The 16732-nt window shown below is 40.5% G+C and overlaps 1 protein-coding gene across 3 annotated transcripts in view; it reads right to left on the minus strand.

Annotated features, from left to right (window-relative positions):
• Positions 1-16732, minus strand: part of LOC102295902 (kalirin) — a 58420-nt gene that overhangs the window by 20466 nt on the left and 21222 nt on the right. For 2 of the 3 annotated variants that reach the window (XM_014336944.2, XM_014336942.2), the window contains exons 20-41: positions 16507-16670; positions 16296-16415; positions 15627-15706; positions 15037-15175; positions 14657-14791; positions 13926-14088; positions 13658-13773; positions 13103-13225; positions 12273-12455; positions 11673-11809; positions 11516-11582; positions 11301-11410; positions 11033-11102; positions 10855-10944; positions 9035-9127; positions 7718-7829; positions 6533-6723; positions 6322-6423; positions 6077-6231; positions 5234-5336; positions 2983-3144; positions 1742-1934 (exon numbers count right to left, since the gene is read on the minus strand). In XM_014336944.2, the coding sequence (XP_014192430.1) occupies positions 1742-1934; positions 2983-3144; positions 5234-5336; positions 6077-6231; positions 6322-6423; positions 6533-6723; positions 7718-7829; positions 9035-9127; positions 10855-10944; positions 11033-11102; positions 11301-11410; positions 11516-11582; positions 11673-11809; positions 12273-12455; positions 13103-13225; positions 13658-13773; positions 13926-14088; positions 14657-14791; positions 15037-15175; positions 15627-15706; positions 16296-16415; positions 16507-16670 (2808 nt within the window). The remainder of the gene's footprint in view (positions 1-1741; positions 1935-2982; positions 3145-5233; positions 5337-6076; positions 6232-6321; positions 6424-6532; positions 6724-7717; positions 7830-9034; positions 9128-10854; positions 10945-11032; positions 11103-11300; positions 11411-11515; positions 11583-11672; positions 11810-12272; positions 12456-13102; positions 13226-13657; positions 13774-13925; positions 14089-14656; positions 14792-15036; positions 15176-15626; positions 15707-16295; positions 16416-16506; positions 16671-16732) is intronic. The other variant, XM_005932767.3, reaches the window with a different exon arrangement.

Raw genomic sequence — 16732 nt, forward strand, 5'->3', positions numbered from 1 at the left:
TACGTCAGTATCGGACCGGATCGGTCCATCGCTACTATGAACGCTTGGTTCATGGTGGAGTCAAATCTGACGTTAACAGTGATGTCCTCTCTGTGCTTTGCTCAGAGAGGACCTCAACACTGCCCCTAGCGTCCTGGAGCACTTCCATTGTGTTTTGGAGTTTGTACGTGCTTTGTCTCTAGGGGCCACATTAGCCTCAGTGCAGGATAAACGCTCTCCTTAAATACTCCCAGTGCGATTTGTAGCTGTAATAAGGATGGAACAATTCGTCATTACAGACGCACCTGTGATTATACTGTCTTTGTATTTAGTAGGACTTAGAAAGGTTATGTTGGCGTGAAGTTTGTGAATGGCCGGTCTATAGTACACCTCACAGTGATGGACATCACACTAGTGCAGGACAGACCGTGGTATCCACAGTCTCTGCTAGGATCAGTTTTAGGACTCCAGGGATAATTTTGCATGTAAGCTGATGATGCTCTTCAGTGTCAGCTGCAGGTCTGCTTCTTATAGAAGCAATTTGCAGAAAGTTGGACACAGGAAAAACATAGAAAATGAAAAAGTTGATTTACAAAATAAAAGACCCTCCGCAGTTTTAGATGCATCAGAAATGCATCTGTTGTAAAGAAGAAAAAAACAAACACTGTCAGGCAAGCAAAATATGCCCTGTGTATCCCTGTGGTTATGCATTTCCCTGTTTCCTATGCATTACACTGTTTTTACACTGGCTCAGGGTTTAGAGCAGTAAACCTCTGAGCAGAAGCATCCTGTCTGGAAACAAGAATCTACTGTTCCTAAAATGAGTCAGTTCCCCTGAATAGGCTGCTACACTAGATGTTGGCAGGAGTCTTCCCTCCTGCGAAACCCCACATTAACACCTTCTTGTGCTGACATTTGGTTTGTTCCACAGGTTGCACAGCTGGAGGTGTTGGCATTACTGGAAACTATCATTATGGTCAAGAGGTTGTATATATAATATATATAATAAACTTTTTTGAAGACTCTGTGGTCTAGTGGCTCTAAAATGTGGGCTTCAGCCCCCTGTTGGGCTGTAAAGGTACTGCAGGTGGGTGAGAAGTCAGGTTAATGTTCATATTTGCAATTTAGGTAAAAATGTTCTTTAAATATTTACATTTAAAAGAAAAAGGGGCTAATCAAACATCCTAAATTTGTCTTATTTAGATCAAAAAGATGGAAATATTTCATTGCAGGCTTGTGTGATGATCAGAGTTATGATTAACGGTTCAGTTTCCCAGAAGCTTATAGCCAAAGCTGCATTTTGAGATGTTTCCTCATTACTGTGGACCATCTCCTTGAAGCTCATAAAGCTGTGATGTTAATGTGAAGCGGCAGAGTCTGACAGACACAAAGCGCATTTAATTTTTCATGCTCAGCTATGGGACAAGCACTCAAGGACTCAAGTGTGTTTACAACTTTACAAACATGGATTTAAATATTTAGGCGGCACAGAGAGAGAGAGCGAGGATGTGGGACACATACAGCGTGAGGATGTTTAAAATTGCCTCTGGCTAAACAGGAAGTGACACCGAGCAAACAAGGGATGTGCTGCAGCAGTTTAAAAATGACCACGCTGTTGTTTTAGAAGGTATGTTTTCTCAGGAATCACTTTTTTAGATTTTTTCCTGCAAATAGCAGTTAGAGCATCATTAATATCTGTGATTACAGTCAGGTCCCTTTGGGGCTGATGGGAACACAGGCAATAAGTTCTCTGGGTACTCACCCCTCCCGGCGCTCACAGTGGAGGAGTTAGAGGTGGAGGTGATGGTGGTAGAGGATGAGTTGCAGGAGGAGGAGGTGGTGGTGCTTGTAGAAGAGGTGCTGGAGGATGTGGTGGAGGCTGGGAGCAGTCCCTCCATATCGGCTGCACTGTGGGAGTGCGACAGGCAGAGGGTGCTCATGGGCAGTAGACCCTCCTGTGAGGAAACACAGCAGCGATGTTAGAGGGATGGTTGAGCATCAGAAAAACAAGGAAACCCTCTCACACACTTTAACGGTACTTATGGCTATAAGTTCTTGCCTTTGTTACACGTGGGGACCTTCATTGTATTTGTCACTTATGGGGACATTTGTTGCTAATCTGCTTAACAGCCCCCTTTGACTCAGTGAGTGTGTCACTGGTTTTAATGGTTAGATAGAAATCTGAGGTTCTTGTGTCTGAGGTCATTCATTACATCAGTTGTCCAAGCCATCATATAAAATAATCTGCTAATTTTCTAAGCTCAACCGGTTTGTTTCTTTCATCTAAAGTCCCTCAGTAAAAATCTGACTTTTACTGGCACACGATACTTTGGATCTATTAGTAGACCCTTTAGTGCTTTTCTCATTCCCTCAGCTGCTCTGGACCACAGCAGGGAACTTAATCCGGAAACTTTAAAGCTTTCTTACCAACTTCCTTTAATCCAAAAGGGACATTAAAAAGATCAGAACTTCTTAATGTATAACTTGAAGTAGAAAGAATTTTTAAAAAAAAGAAAAGAAAAATGTTTCAGACCACAAGGACAGTCAAAGTTAATATGTTTAAAGATAAATTGGCATCATAGAAACAGATATCTTCTATCAGGAAGTCAAGTTTGCCAAACGCTGTGAAACAATGTGTAAGAAAAAAGTATGAATATAATTCTGCAGAGATAAATATTTTAATTCTGTTTTATTTATATAGCACCAAATCACAGCAACAGTTGCCTCAAGGTGCTTAATATTGCAAGGCAAAGACAATAATACAGGGAAAATCCCAATAATCAGACAACTCCCTATGAGTAAGCACTTGGCAACAGTGGGAAGGAAAAACTCTGTTTTAACAGGAAGAAACCTCCAGCAGAACCAGGCTCAGGGAGGGGTGGCCATCTGTCACAACTGGTGGGGGTTGATGGGGCAAGACAGGAAGTTTTGCTACATGTGGGGACATTTAGTTTGTTTATTATTTGCTGGGATGTTTTGTTTTGTCTTCTGGATGCTAATTACCTGTTGAGGTGTTTGATCTGTGGTTCTGACCAGACACCACCCGGGCCGATCTGCTGAGCGCTCCACCAGCTCCACCGTCTGACCGCAGCGAACACTGATCTCTCCCGGTCCTCCGGCAGAGAAATCCAACAACACCACGACTAACTCGCAGCCTCCTGACAGCTGCACGCAGACAGGTAGGACAGATTATTTACAGGCGGAAGGTGTCACCGCCGTGTTGTTAAACGATAATAACAGCATCATTAGCATCAGTGCTCCAAGCTCTGAGAGAAGCAGACATTCATTCACACTCAGTATGCAGAGAGGTGTCTCCTGGAGTCCATGACCTCACTCCCATGCAGCTCACTGGGAGCGTACAACCTCTATTTCTCCAAATGATAAAACCAGGAAAATTCAGAATAAAGTGAGGGAGCAGTCTGAGATATGACTTTATTCCCTGCAGACGGCTAAAAATAAGACTTAACGTGTTTCAAGCTGCAAGGCAGGAATGAGTTCCAGATTACAAAGACACTAAATACAATATAAACTATTAATAAAGAACAAAGTTCCAGATAACTTCAAGACTATGAGCTCTGCCTATAAAGGTCAACAGTGTGGAGATGTTTGTCTTGATGCATGCTCAAACATCCAGGTGAGGAAATCCCAGAATGCTGATTCTGTTCATCTGAAAAAGGGTCAACTTTCTTTTCTCCTGAGAGCTAATAAGCTGCTTCTATATCCACGTAATCTATGGTCAATATGCAAACATATAGAAACATGGATCAAGCTTTTCTGGCTTCTCAGCCAACCAAAAAGCCGTCTGTTGGGTTTAAATGACTCGAACTGAGAGCTGATGAGTGAAAGTCACTTCAATTCAGCAGAAACATGACCAAACCACAAACCATGAAAGCCTCTCATATCATCCAAAAACAGCCTTTCTCTGATTGGCCCAGAGAGCAGCATAAAACATCATGTGATCTGGTCACCGTGGTTACCGCTGACTGTGAGCTCCAACACGTGGGCTGCAGCTGGAAGAGAAAACACTTGTAGCGTCCGCAGGGAATGAGACGGGTGTTCCCCAAAAAATCCAACACAGATGTGAATAGATGTGTGCGTTCAGGGAGGAAGCAAAGGTCTGTCAGAAAGGTCAGAGGTCGCTGTGTCAACTGTCACAGTGATCTCAAAGACTGACAGAGAGCCCAAAAAGTTGGACAGGACAGACAGATATATTTCCAATAAGGAACTAGGTTGCAGTACTCATATTATTTTATTCACACGTATACTGGTATTTATTAATTAATTAATTTACATTCATTTAATTAGCTATAAAACAGGGATTTTTCAGAAATTTTCTAAATACTTTTATGTTATTTTATCTTTAAACATGAAAAAAAACTTTTCAGATAATTAATTTTTATATTTAATTTTTATTTTGTAAAAATTTAATTTTTAATTTTATCTTTTCTAAAACTGTAAAATTGTATTTTTTATCCAAAGATTTATTTTAAAATAAAAGGTTTATTTAAAATGCTAATTTAAAAGTAGTGTTTTCAATGTTAACTTTGTGTATAACATAATATTTTGATTATAATTTACATTTTTTATCTTTATTGAAATAGTTGTATATAATTGTTTTAATATATCTAAAATGTTTATTTTGCATTTTTTTTCTGACATCTTATTAAGATTTACCTTTTTGGTGGATTTTATTTTTCATAAACATTTAATTTTTTTCTAGTAATCTTCTGAATACTCATATTCAGCACGATATATCATATCGTGCTGAACATTGTAAGGATAAATTCATGAAAATGCAGAAATGTTCCTTATTTAAATGTTTTCTTGCTCTAAATTCAGACTCGTTATTATTGTCGCCACTTACATGCTGTCCCTTTAACTCCTCACAGTGTATTTTTTCTTTTTCACCGTGTTATAGTCACCAACGCAGTAAAAAAATAAAGTCGTCCACCTTCCTCTCTTAACTGTCTCACAAATCAGAGCACAAGCCAGCAGGGTCAGAGTTTCCAAGGTCAGAGGTCACTTCCACTGGCCCCACTAATGAGAAGCAGGTAAAATAAATGAAACGTACCTCATCAGGAGAGCAGAGCAGTGAAAGTTTCTTGAAGGAGTCCGACCATGAATAGTGGAAACTCCCTCAAGCACACCAAAAACACACACCCAGCCAGCTGCAGCAGCAGTGAGGTCATACGACTGCTCGACACACCCTCTCACATCGTGTCTGTGAGTATGCGTGCGACTGTGTGTGTGTTACCTTGTCGCTGTCTGCGGTGTTTTGTGACGTTCGGGAGGCGATGGAGACGGTGTCGGGTTGACTGCTGGCATCACCCAGACTGTCTGCGTCCTCGCTCGTCTCCCTGAAACAAACAAAAACATTCGGGTTGTGTTCTAGGGTTCAAAATACTCTCACAGGTCAAAAGTATGTGGACGCTACGTGCGATCTTTTAATCTAGTTTGTTTTCCTCGTCAGTCTGCGCTTCTTATTTCTTCTACTATAAGTCTGAAGCACATTTTCCTTTATTGACTAAGACATCAACTATTTTCTTCCTGTTGGGTAGGAAAAGTCAGGAAATGATATAAAAGGTCTGTTAACATTTCTAAAAGCTTAAGAGGTTGTCCATAACTTTCCTGATTTATCCAACCAACAGCTCAAACCCAGGAGTAACAAAGGTTTCAGATTTAACTGGCTATGTTTAAAACGTTCAGTCACTTTTATGTAAGGGCTCCTGTAATTTTAAAGTAATAAGGACATTTCCTGCTTGCTTCATAAACACAATTGGAAAAAACCTTTGACCCGATCCAACATGAGAAACGTATGAATATCCTTCATGAGCTGGGACTTCGTGGATGCCACATTCGATTGATTGGAAACCTGTAATGGTTTCAGAGACCAGGTGTACTCCAAGTGGAAGTAAACTTAAGTCTGACACAAACAGTTTTTATATATTAAGCACATAAATCTTAATAGCAGAAATAAAATAAGTGCTTTCTCACTGGAGTTTGGAGTTCAAATATTAGCAGCACTGAGAATTAGGGCTGTCGATATAACAGGTCAGGAGTCAGTATTACTGTTTAAAGGCCATCTGTGTGAGCTGACCTGCGGTTGATGCTGCGCTGTCGCCCCAGCGTGGGGTTGGGGGTCTTGGGGAGGGGGATGGGCTCCCTAAGTGCCCCCCGCAAGTGACCCCGCCTCTCCTGGATCACCTGCCGAATGCTACGAACCCACTCCTGCTTCAGCTCCAAAGATGATGCCTAAAAGTAAACAAAAAGAAGGATTATTCCTTAGATCGAACCATCACTGTATGAATGTTTACTCACTCATTCATTGACAGGAGCACACACCTTTAGGACTGTCTTGTTGTCTGAGGTTGGCGTTCGTCCAACCCACAGTGCAAACTTACAGGGGTCGCCCTCTATGTGCTCTGTTACACCGAGCTCAGAGGTCTGAGACAGAGACAAGAAGTAAGAGAAACTTTGTAGAATATCTTCAGCCAAATTAGTTCCATTTGTACTTTTTTGATTTGAACGGAGCAAAGCTGGACGTTGTCCTTACCCTCAGCCTGCTCTTGTAGATGTATTTGGTCCGTCCAGATGAGTCTTTGATCTCCTTGCTGAAGATGAGTGACAACTCGAACAGGAAGAGGTGTCGGTCCCGCCCCTTTCTGATCAAAGACTTCGGCTCCCAAACCAGGAAGGAGTCCTGCAGCAGGAGCTCGCCCTGAACATCCAGACCATCCTCCACACCTGCAAGATACAAGACAGTGAGGAGCCTCCAAGACATTTCTGTCAAGTTTTGCTTTTAGTTTTAACCTTTTAAAGTTTATACATTACTTTACAAAAGTCTTGAGCGACTCCCCGTTGCTTTTTACTTACTAAAATGTGAAATAGGTGCAGTGATTTATTTGAACATGTCGAAACACACATGCAAATACAGCTTTTACTATTTTAACGAGCTTGAAAGTCAATATTTGGTGTGACCACCTTTATTCTCCAGCACAGACTGAACTCTCTTAGGCAGCTTTCTTGTCATTTCTTTAAGTCGTCTTCAGGAATAGGCTTCTTGAAGGACATTCAAAGCTCTTCTTTGGATGTTTCAGCCTTTCGTTCTGTTCTCTGTCAACATGATCCCACACTACTTCAATAATGTTGAAGTCCAGGCTCTGGGGAGGCCAATCTATTAATTAATTAATTTCCTATCTGGGTCAGAATCTGATGGTATTTTCTGTGTTGATAATTTATCAATTTTAGCACTATCTCCAACACCACTGGCTCCAAACATGACAGAGCCTCTACCGTGTTTTACAGATGACTGTAAACTGTTTTACCTCTCTGCTGCCAAACCGTGTTATCTTTTGGTGTTTTTCACAGATTCAGCTAAAGAAATGAGAGCAGATGTGGTTTTTTAACAAAGTGTTTAAAGACATCATTTAAAATTGGCTCTCTGCTAAGTTGTCACATGAGTTTGGTGCATTTTATGCTTGAATGATTCAAAGGTCACTGTTAAGTGTCTTAGCAAAGAAGAATTCTTCTGAAAAGCCAGGTGAGACCTTCAGAAAGCCTGGAAATCTATTAATTAAGACCACTTAAAAATAACACAAGAAAGCTTCACTTCCTGGAAGCAGAATATAAAGAAATGAGGGGTGGCTCCTTGACAGTACTGTATGAAGTTCTTCATTAGATAACGACCGGAACAATTCATAATATGTCCTGACTTCATGTGAAAAATATTCTGTGTCACCTTCCAGCATGCTAACGTGCATAGCATCGTTTGCTCTCTTTGGGACGCTCAGCATCACATCCAGGCCTTCCTTTATCTCGCCTTTTCCCTCCTCACAGCACGCTAGCAGCTCCTGCATCACATTAACACATATACAGGTTCATCAGTGTTTTCCCTGGAAAATGAAGTGCTGAACTCTGTGAGAAATCTTCACAGTGAAAAAAAGATGTTTGAGTTTTATATTATAATGGTTTGTGGGTGATTTTAATATTTTTTTAAAAACTGCAAAGGAAGTTGTATAAAAGAGTAGCGCATTTCTCCATGTTTAAAATATATGATTGCAGATATTTTAGAGAATTAAGCCCAAACCTGCCCCCAAAAAAAGCCAGATATTCCCACAAACCTGCCAAAAAACAAAGAGCATGTCGCCATAAATACGCTAAGAAATAAACAAAATATCTCCTTATAACTGCCAAAAAACAAACAAACAACCAAGATGTCCTCATATGCCTGCCAGAAACAGTCATATGTCCCAATAAAGGCACCAAAAACAAGCCAAATATCCCCAGAAACCCGCCAGCAAGATGTTCTCCAAAGCTCACCAAAAAACAAGCAAGATGTTGCCATAAACCCACCAAACAAACAAGCCAAATATCTCAATAAACCTGTTCAAAAAGAAAAACACAATGTCCCCATAATCCCCCCCCCAACACACACACACACACACACACACACACACACACACACACACACACACACACACTGAGACAATTAGAGGTCAAGTGAGGAGTCATTTCCTCATAGACTTCCATAGAATCAGCCTTAGTTTTACAACAGAAGTCACCTCCCTCATGGCCATCAGCAAAAAATAGGGCAACTCTGCAGAAGCTTCACTTTGTATATTTCTTCACTTCTCTGGTTTGAAGTATTAAAGAGTTTGAAAAACAGTTAAAACATCACCCTGAACAGACAAAGTGGCAACATAAAGAAATGAAGCTCAGTCTAAAGGGGGTTACGTGTTCGGCACCTTCAGCCTCCTGCTGCTGCTGAGTTACAACAAAGTTTTCAAACTGACACGAAGCGCTTTTCATTCATTATTCCAGGCACACACGCTGTGTCCTCTGGGCTCCATATAAAGTATTCGGGATTGAAAGCTGTGCTCAGAAAAAATCCTCTGAGGCGCCGTGTTTTCCAAACAGCCAGAGGGATGAAACATTTCCGAGGCTTCCTCTAAATTTAACAGCCTTCTAAACAAAAACAGTTTGGAGCTCTGTGGGAAACACTTCGTTCTCGTGTGTTTTGAATGTGGGGGAAACGTAAAAGAAATTCAGGGCGTACCTTGAGCAGCAGCTGGTATTTGGTGATCCTCTGAACAGGCTTGATGAGAGCCGAAGAGATGGAGTTTGCTAGACCGTGTCTTCTCTGGACCTCCTGTACACACAAAATAAAATGTTAGAGATCATATAAAAGATCATTAATCAAGCTTTAAAGCAGTCCAATAAAATTCAAACCACATTTGTTGGTGACTCACACTTTGTTTTATGGTCCCATAAGCTCTTTTTTATCTTCTTGGTTATGTTTCCTATGGTTGCACTTATTTTTATTTATTTCTCTTATATTAGTATTACAGGGGAAACTGAACCAAGTAAATAGTAAACTGTACTGTAAACTCAAGAACTGATGTTTTGGGAGCTTGTAAAGTGGATTTGTTAAATTCCAAACACATCATGAAATAGCACAAACTTGGCCTATTTTTGCAGTTTTCTTTGGACCACAGTTAGCCTTGACTGGTGACCAGTTCAGGGTGAGTCTGGTTGTCTCAGTTCAACCACAGGTCCATGTTATTTGGGCCAGAAGTCACATGTGTTGTGGCATTTGGACGATAGATGGCTAAAAAACATTTAGCAGTGCTGTAATTTAGCCACAAATAGCCCAATGTGTATGCTATCTGTGATTTAAACATGGTTTCTAACAGTGTGTTACAGATGTGGCCTATGTTCATCCATCAATATCAGAATAAAGAACCAGACAAAAGTTGTAATGCTGTTTTATTTGTTCAACTCTAACAGTTTACAGTAGGCTAGATCAGTCAAAGATGCTGAGGTTGATGACTTTTGTGGTGGAAACCCAGATATGCTAAACCAAATTTCCAGTTCCTTGTTTATTCGTTACTTAATTTAAGCCTCTAATTAGTCACTGGAGACTGGATGTCCATAAACTGAATTCATGTCAGGCTGTCGAGATGGTTCTGTGGATGGTGAAAATCTTGGATAATTTGCGTGTCCTTCCATCTGTGTTAATCTATTAACTTCCACCAGCTTGCTGGTGAACATTTTAGCAGTAGTGCTGGGTTGTGTTTTAGAAACATGCTCGAAGGTGTTAAATGTCAAATCAAGTCTCTTACAGGCATTTTGGCCTTGGAGTTCTTCTATTGTAAGATTTCCATTCAGCAAGAAGGAATTCTTCATAAAGAAGGGTAGATGTGAAACTAACTCTAAAGACGCCGCCTGGATAATATTAGGAGGTTAACAAATGCTTTTACCAACATTTTTCCAAGATCTTTTTCTGTGATCTGACTTTTCACGGGAAACTGTATCTAGGGAAATCTAGACCATTTAGCTTTTCTTCTTTCTGTTGGCTCAGTGTCTAAACCTCATAGTCAAACATGGTGACTGACTGATGGAGTGTACTTCTGGTGTGGTGGAACTAATCTCTGGGTTGGTTGATACTTTGTTTTGTCTCTTGGGGAACGGTAATGACAAAACTGCTAGAATCACAGACATCTGAATGTTGGGCTCTAAATCAGACAATTGATCCCAGGTAGATCTTATTTTTTTCCACAGTGAATTGAGGGACCTTGGTTTCGCCAGCTTAGTTTACATTTCTGTGGCATTAGGTGTCACATTCACAAATTTCCAACCTCAAAGTTTCCAAGTCTGCTGAAGAAGATGAAGCTGCCAGGTTTTGCTTGACATGAGACCAGAAAACACAGGAAAGCCGTAAACATAGCTGTGTTTTAGTGAAATCCAAACTTTCATTGATGAAACTCTTATATATTTAAAATAATATTTGGAATGAAGATAAATAAAGTGCTACCCAACTAAACTACTGGCTAATATTAAGTTGTTAAGTTGATGTTTGTGGTGTTTGAAAAAGACCTCAAAGAACGCCACGCCATGTTGTTGGATGAGTAAACTGGAGTCTGGTTTGTTCCTGCAGTACGTCACGTACATGTGGAACTTATCAGCCTGGTAGGGAAATAAACACAGATTAATCATTAGCTCTGTAGGTTTAAAATAAATAATCAACCTGACATCTAAAAAAAAAGAATTATACCCAGGTGACAAAGCAGTGTCCAACATCCTCAGGAAGCTGTTCATAGTTTTCCAGCTCCTTCAGGAAAATACTGAAAAACACAGAGAAAATATTAATTTTCTCTAAATGTATTTTAATATTCTTTTAATCACAGTTATGGACCTATGATATCTAAACATGTAGTTTGGAGATGTTTAAAACTCATAGATGTCCTGGATGTTTCCTAATGTAATACATCCATTAGAATATTGCAGTGTTATCGCACATTTAGCAGGATATTTAGTGGTACCTGTTGTGGAACTCGTAGATATCCTGGATGTTTCCAAACACAATATCGTCCTTGTTTACAAGGCCAGGCGGGACGTCCTCTGAGCCGCTCGTCATCTCCCACAGGTATGTCTGCAGCAGGTAATCGTATTAACAGCAGAAAGTACAATTTAGTATTATGTAGTACTGTGTTGCGTCACATCCAGTAATCAGAACCCACGAATTCTGAAAATATACCTCAATACACTCCTGCAGATCTCTGACATAGACTCTTTCTGTCTGAAGGAGCTCAGCCATGATGTACCTGAGGACACACACAGGTGTTATCAGGGTACTGCAGTAGTACTGCTACCAGTAATATCTATACTAATATCAGTAATATCAGAGTACTCACTCTTTCTTGCGGGCGGAACGTCTCTTCTCATCACTGACTTGGTGGCTCGGATCGGACAGGTTGACTTCGGGGTCGGAGTCTGACAGACTGTTGGGGATCAGCTCGAGCTCCAAGTCCTTATTATCCTGAGAGGAAAACTATACAAAGTAAACTCACTAAAACACACATACATTTATATTTATTTTTAATATACATTTTCTAAATCTGAATAATCATAGAAGTACAGCAACAGATCTGCCTTCTAATTGTATTTTAATTTTTGCGTCATAACTTTTGCACTGTCCACTTCCTGCTGTGACAAAACAAATTTCCCACGTGTGGGACTAATAAAGGTTATCTTATCTTATCTTAATTTCACACATTTGCAGCTTGTATGTTGCTAATAATTCAAAAAGCTGCATTTGTATCATATAGTCCTTCAAATTATTCAATCATAACCTGTTTTACATGGAAATAAACTTTAAATGCAAAGGTTCACACATAAGTAAATGTTGATGTGTTTATTGCAAAAACACTAAGAATCACATCTCACTCACTCACATGTTTTCGCTTTCAAATGTGGAGAGTTCCTGCTCCACAGTCAGTACTTGTGTCGTTTACCTGCGAGCAGCCTCCCAGTGCCGTCTCCAGCAGGTGCCGGTACTGCCCCATCCTGACGGTGAAGTCCCGGTAGCGTTTGTCAACCGTAGAAACACAACGACGGAGCTCAGTGCGGTGGGCGTGGCCTTTAGCCAGCATGCTCTCGGCCAGCTGTATTAGCAGGTGAACCTTTTCCTGCGTATGCTGACAGAAACAAGGTCATAGTTTAGTTAAATTCAACCTCACAACAACATGTGGCTTGCTAGCACTTTTCCTGATTTTAATCATATTCAGGACACAAAATGGAGCTGGGAAATACTTTAATATCCATAAAAATGGTTTGATTTTCTGAATTTTGTTGGGTTGTTCTACATCTCTCGTGGTCTCTTTGTAGCTGTTCAGTATCTCCTTGATCACAATACGTCTCTTAGCGGTTGTTTTGCATCTCATAATGGCCTTTTGTTTCTCTTTAAGGGATTTTCTGGCATCTTTCTCTGTGCACAAACAATCAACACTGAAGAGTAAAGTGCTCACCTATTAAGAGTTAGTCTGCATTATGAGAGCATATGGTTTCTTTGACTGACAGGTGGACTGGTACACAGATGGCCTTAGTTCATAGCTGTTTGCTGCTCTGCTTTTGTGAGTATCAAACAAAATATTAACAGTCTTTTCAAACAGATGCTTTGGCTAGAGGGTCATTGGCCCCTCAGCGTGTGCATCATAAGGCTGCTGAGCAATCCAAACATGAACTCAGACTACATTAACTAATTAATTATCTTACTAGGAAGTACTGTTCATAGAAAGTGATAAAATATGATATACATTTCAATAAACTATGGAAAAAAACACACCTTGGCAGAAATGCAGAACTCCCTGTGTTGGATCTGCAGTTCTTGCGTCTCAGCCACTGTCGCCCCAGGTGATGTGTGTGTGGCCAGGTAGTGGTCCCCTGACTGTTGTAGCCAATCCAGAGCCTGCAACAAAAGGACACATTAGACAGATGTCCGTTAATAACTCAAAGTCAGCATTTCCAAAATATGATGCGAACACCCAGAGAGTATGCGAGACTTTTCATGCAACACAATTACTGTGTTAACTGATTAGTATTTTGACCTACTCAACAACAGAAAACTGAAAAATGTATCATGCTGGACAAAACAACAGCACAATGTTTCAAATGACAAAATATTTAATTTACTATCATGTAAGATTGAAAAAGGAAGCAACTTTGTATGCTTGAGAATCAAAGTTGTTTGATACAGTAGCTTGTCTGTTGGAACAGACCACATGAGCCAGCTGTCAGTGGTCATAATGTTATGTTAGACCCGATCAGTGTATATGATTTGCTGATTTTGTTGTTAATGAGCATGAATAACAGTGCTAATAATTTAGCAGACCGCATCTACCTGCTGAGCGTGACTCTGGAACATCAGATACTGCTGGCATTGATCCAGTCTACGTTTCTTTAAAGTCCAGAAATGAAGAACTCTGTTTTCTCTCTGGAGGAGCTCACTGAGGATACCTGAGTGCACAGACACATCTGGGTAAGTCGAATTACCACTATAGTTTGCCATTAAGTGTGGTGTTCCTCAAGAAGTGATCCCAGCTCCACTGTAATTCTGTATTTACACCAACAAATGCTTGAATATTTCTCATGTATATATTTTTGTTCACCTTTGACCTGTTGCTCGGGCACCCTGGAGTGCCCAGTGACCTCTGCAACCCCTGTTACCCCGGAGACGGTGACACTGTGGCCAGAGATGGTCGCCATGGTGACACTGTTACGGTGAATGTACTTGAGGAAAACTTCGGCGTTCCGTCTGGCCAGAGTGCAGGCCTGTCGATGACCAACACCACAGACATTATGAGAAAAAGACATGGCACTCGAATAAGCCCGAATATATCTATGATCGATCATTACTGCCGACAGTTTCAGCATTGTGGGAGGCTTGGCTCACTCCATCCAAAATCAAACTTTATTACCAGGTTTAGTAAAGTTTAACTTGCCATTTTCTCCACAAGCACTTACAAATAATTGCTCAAATAGTTACCAAGATGCATGCCAAGTAGAAAGACTTGATTAGGGAAGTACTTTGATAACACTTGTACGATTGGCCCAGATCGTACAACTTTCATAAATGCTCTGGTCAAAATAAACAAACTCATGCTGGATGTTTTGGGACTGCTAAATTTAATACAATGAGAACTTTCCATGACCATTGAACAAGAAAACTGTTCAAAATAAATAAATGTATTCAACTTTATTCAAGTATCCTATTAATAGGATATGTCACTAAAGCCTGACCATGACCGATTACAGCTGATTGGACTTGTTTTCAGCGTAAAATATTAGCAATGCTCAGCTTCTATTTTGGAGTTTGTGGTGGTTTTCCAGAGCTCCTCACCTTCAGAAACGCCTCCTTCTGCTCCATGTGTTTGCTGATGAGTGGCACCAGTTGCTCCGGCTGTCTTTCTCCTCCTGCACACCAGTCCTCCTCCCTGCGGTACTCCTGCTCCAGACTCTCCAGGACACCACACACCTGGAAACAGGCAGGTACACACTTGAAAAAACACAGTATACTATGAATTTCCGGCTGACTGTAGTTTAAATTTTAAATATTTGCACAACCTATAAAGTAAGTTTGTAAAAACAATGTGTTCTATAGTTAAAGTATTACAATTATTTTTCATTTAAGATAATTATAATATATTACGAGTTTGCTAACCACTCAGTTAAGTGCTTGGCGCCGTTTATTTATCAGATGCAGTTACAGTCTCTCGTTACCTGCTGTGACGTCCTGTAGAAGGCAGCAGATGCGTTAACTAATTTAAGTCTGTCTTCAATCCTCAGCATCAGAGTCTGCCAGTGTAGCGCCACCGTCTGGGCACAAGACCTCACTGCATCTGGGTCATAATGACCTGACCTAAGGAGGAAAGCGCAGATGTCAGGTGTTAAACAGACTAATGGCTGGCCTTCCTGAAGAAATGTAACATTTTCATCATTTAACGTTAAATAATGAAAATGAATATTATAAAAATGATTCTTTTACAGTTTGGGAAATGTGAGCTCTCTCTAACACAGAACACCAGAAGGTGACAGATGATTGAAGCTTTTGCTTTGATTGATTCATTTCCGGAACTATTGTGAAGTATAATATAATTTTATGAATTACAATAACAGTTAGCAGTACATACATGGGGTTATGTAACTTTTGTACAAAGGGTTACTATGTACTTGATAAAGCATTGCTATGTCTGTATTTAAGACTTTATAAAAATGTTTTTAAGCCAGATTTTACTGGAAATTAATGAGACCAGTGGTTAATAATTTGATATTTGCAGCTAATTAGCATTAATAATAATAGATTAACTAACCTGACCAAGAGCTCTGCTCTCTGCTGCAGAGCCAGGGCCACCTGGTGGGTCCTCTGCAGGGAGTCAGCATGAAGGAGAGACTGGAGAAAAAGACAAGGCACAGCACATTCACTTCATTTCCGTTAATCCGTCGGGAGGACTTTGTGTGTGAAAGTCCCTGTTGTTGTGGTAACCTCTAAAGCTGACTGCTGTGATGGACTGCAAACATATCAGACTCATCCTCTGCATGAGGGCAGGGTCATTTATTCACTGTCATGCAGGGTTTCCCACAGGAATCCATTTAGCTGAGCTGGTAAGCTGCTCAGATTTTGATGCATTTCATGTTGTGATAACCTGAAGTCTGAAGAACAGTCACACATATTTACATCTATACATCTATATGTAAATTACTCAGAAAGGGTAATGTTATGGTAAGGCTATAAATACTTTCTTCTTAAAATACTGAACAGATATTTTTTTAGTGTTTGTTACTGTCTTGTGTTTTTTTTTAGAAAAACTGTTAAGAGATGTTTCTATATTTTTTTCTGTAGAGTGGAGAAAATCCATATTTATATGCTGTTTAGAAACCTGATATCTTAGCATAGTTTTGATGTAGAAGCCATTTAATAATTCTCCTTTTTATTACTTCTTCTAATTGGAGTGTACAGTTTGCATTGTGTGTGCAATAACCTCTATGGCCTGTTGGAGGCGCTCATGCTCCCTTTGCAGTTGCTCAGCTTCAGACAAACAGCTGGAATTCAACATGCAGGAAGATAACATGACCTCCCCCTCAGAGATCCAACCCAGCACCTGAGACAGATACACAGGGACGGATACAGGTCAGCATCATCACCTTTAGTCCCCACTTGGCAGCTGGCACATGTTCATCTGTGTGTGTTACCTGTTTAACCTGGCTCTGCAGGTGTCTCAGCTGCAGATTCTGTTCCAGATGTGTGTGTATGAGATCTGCAATCTGCTGCAGCTCCTTCTGTTTGTCCTGCAGGAGGTGCTGCAGCTCCTCCACCTGAGAGGAGATTCCTCCTTCTGCCTCGGACAGCTCGATACCTGACACACACACACACACACACACACACACACACACACACACACACACACACACACACACA

This window comes from Haplochromis burtoni, unplaced genomic scaffold, assembly GCF_018398535.1.
Source record: "Haplochromis burtoni strain Fernald_Lab_line unplaced genomic scaffold, NCSU_Asbu1 Contig_157, whole genome shotgun sequence".
Taxonomy (NCBI): Eukaryota; Metazoa; Chordata; class Actinopteri; order Cichliformes; family Cichlidae; genus Haplochromis; species Haplochromis burtoni.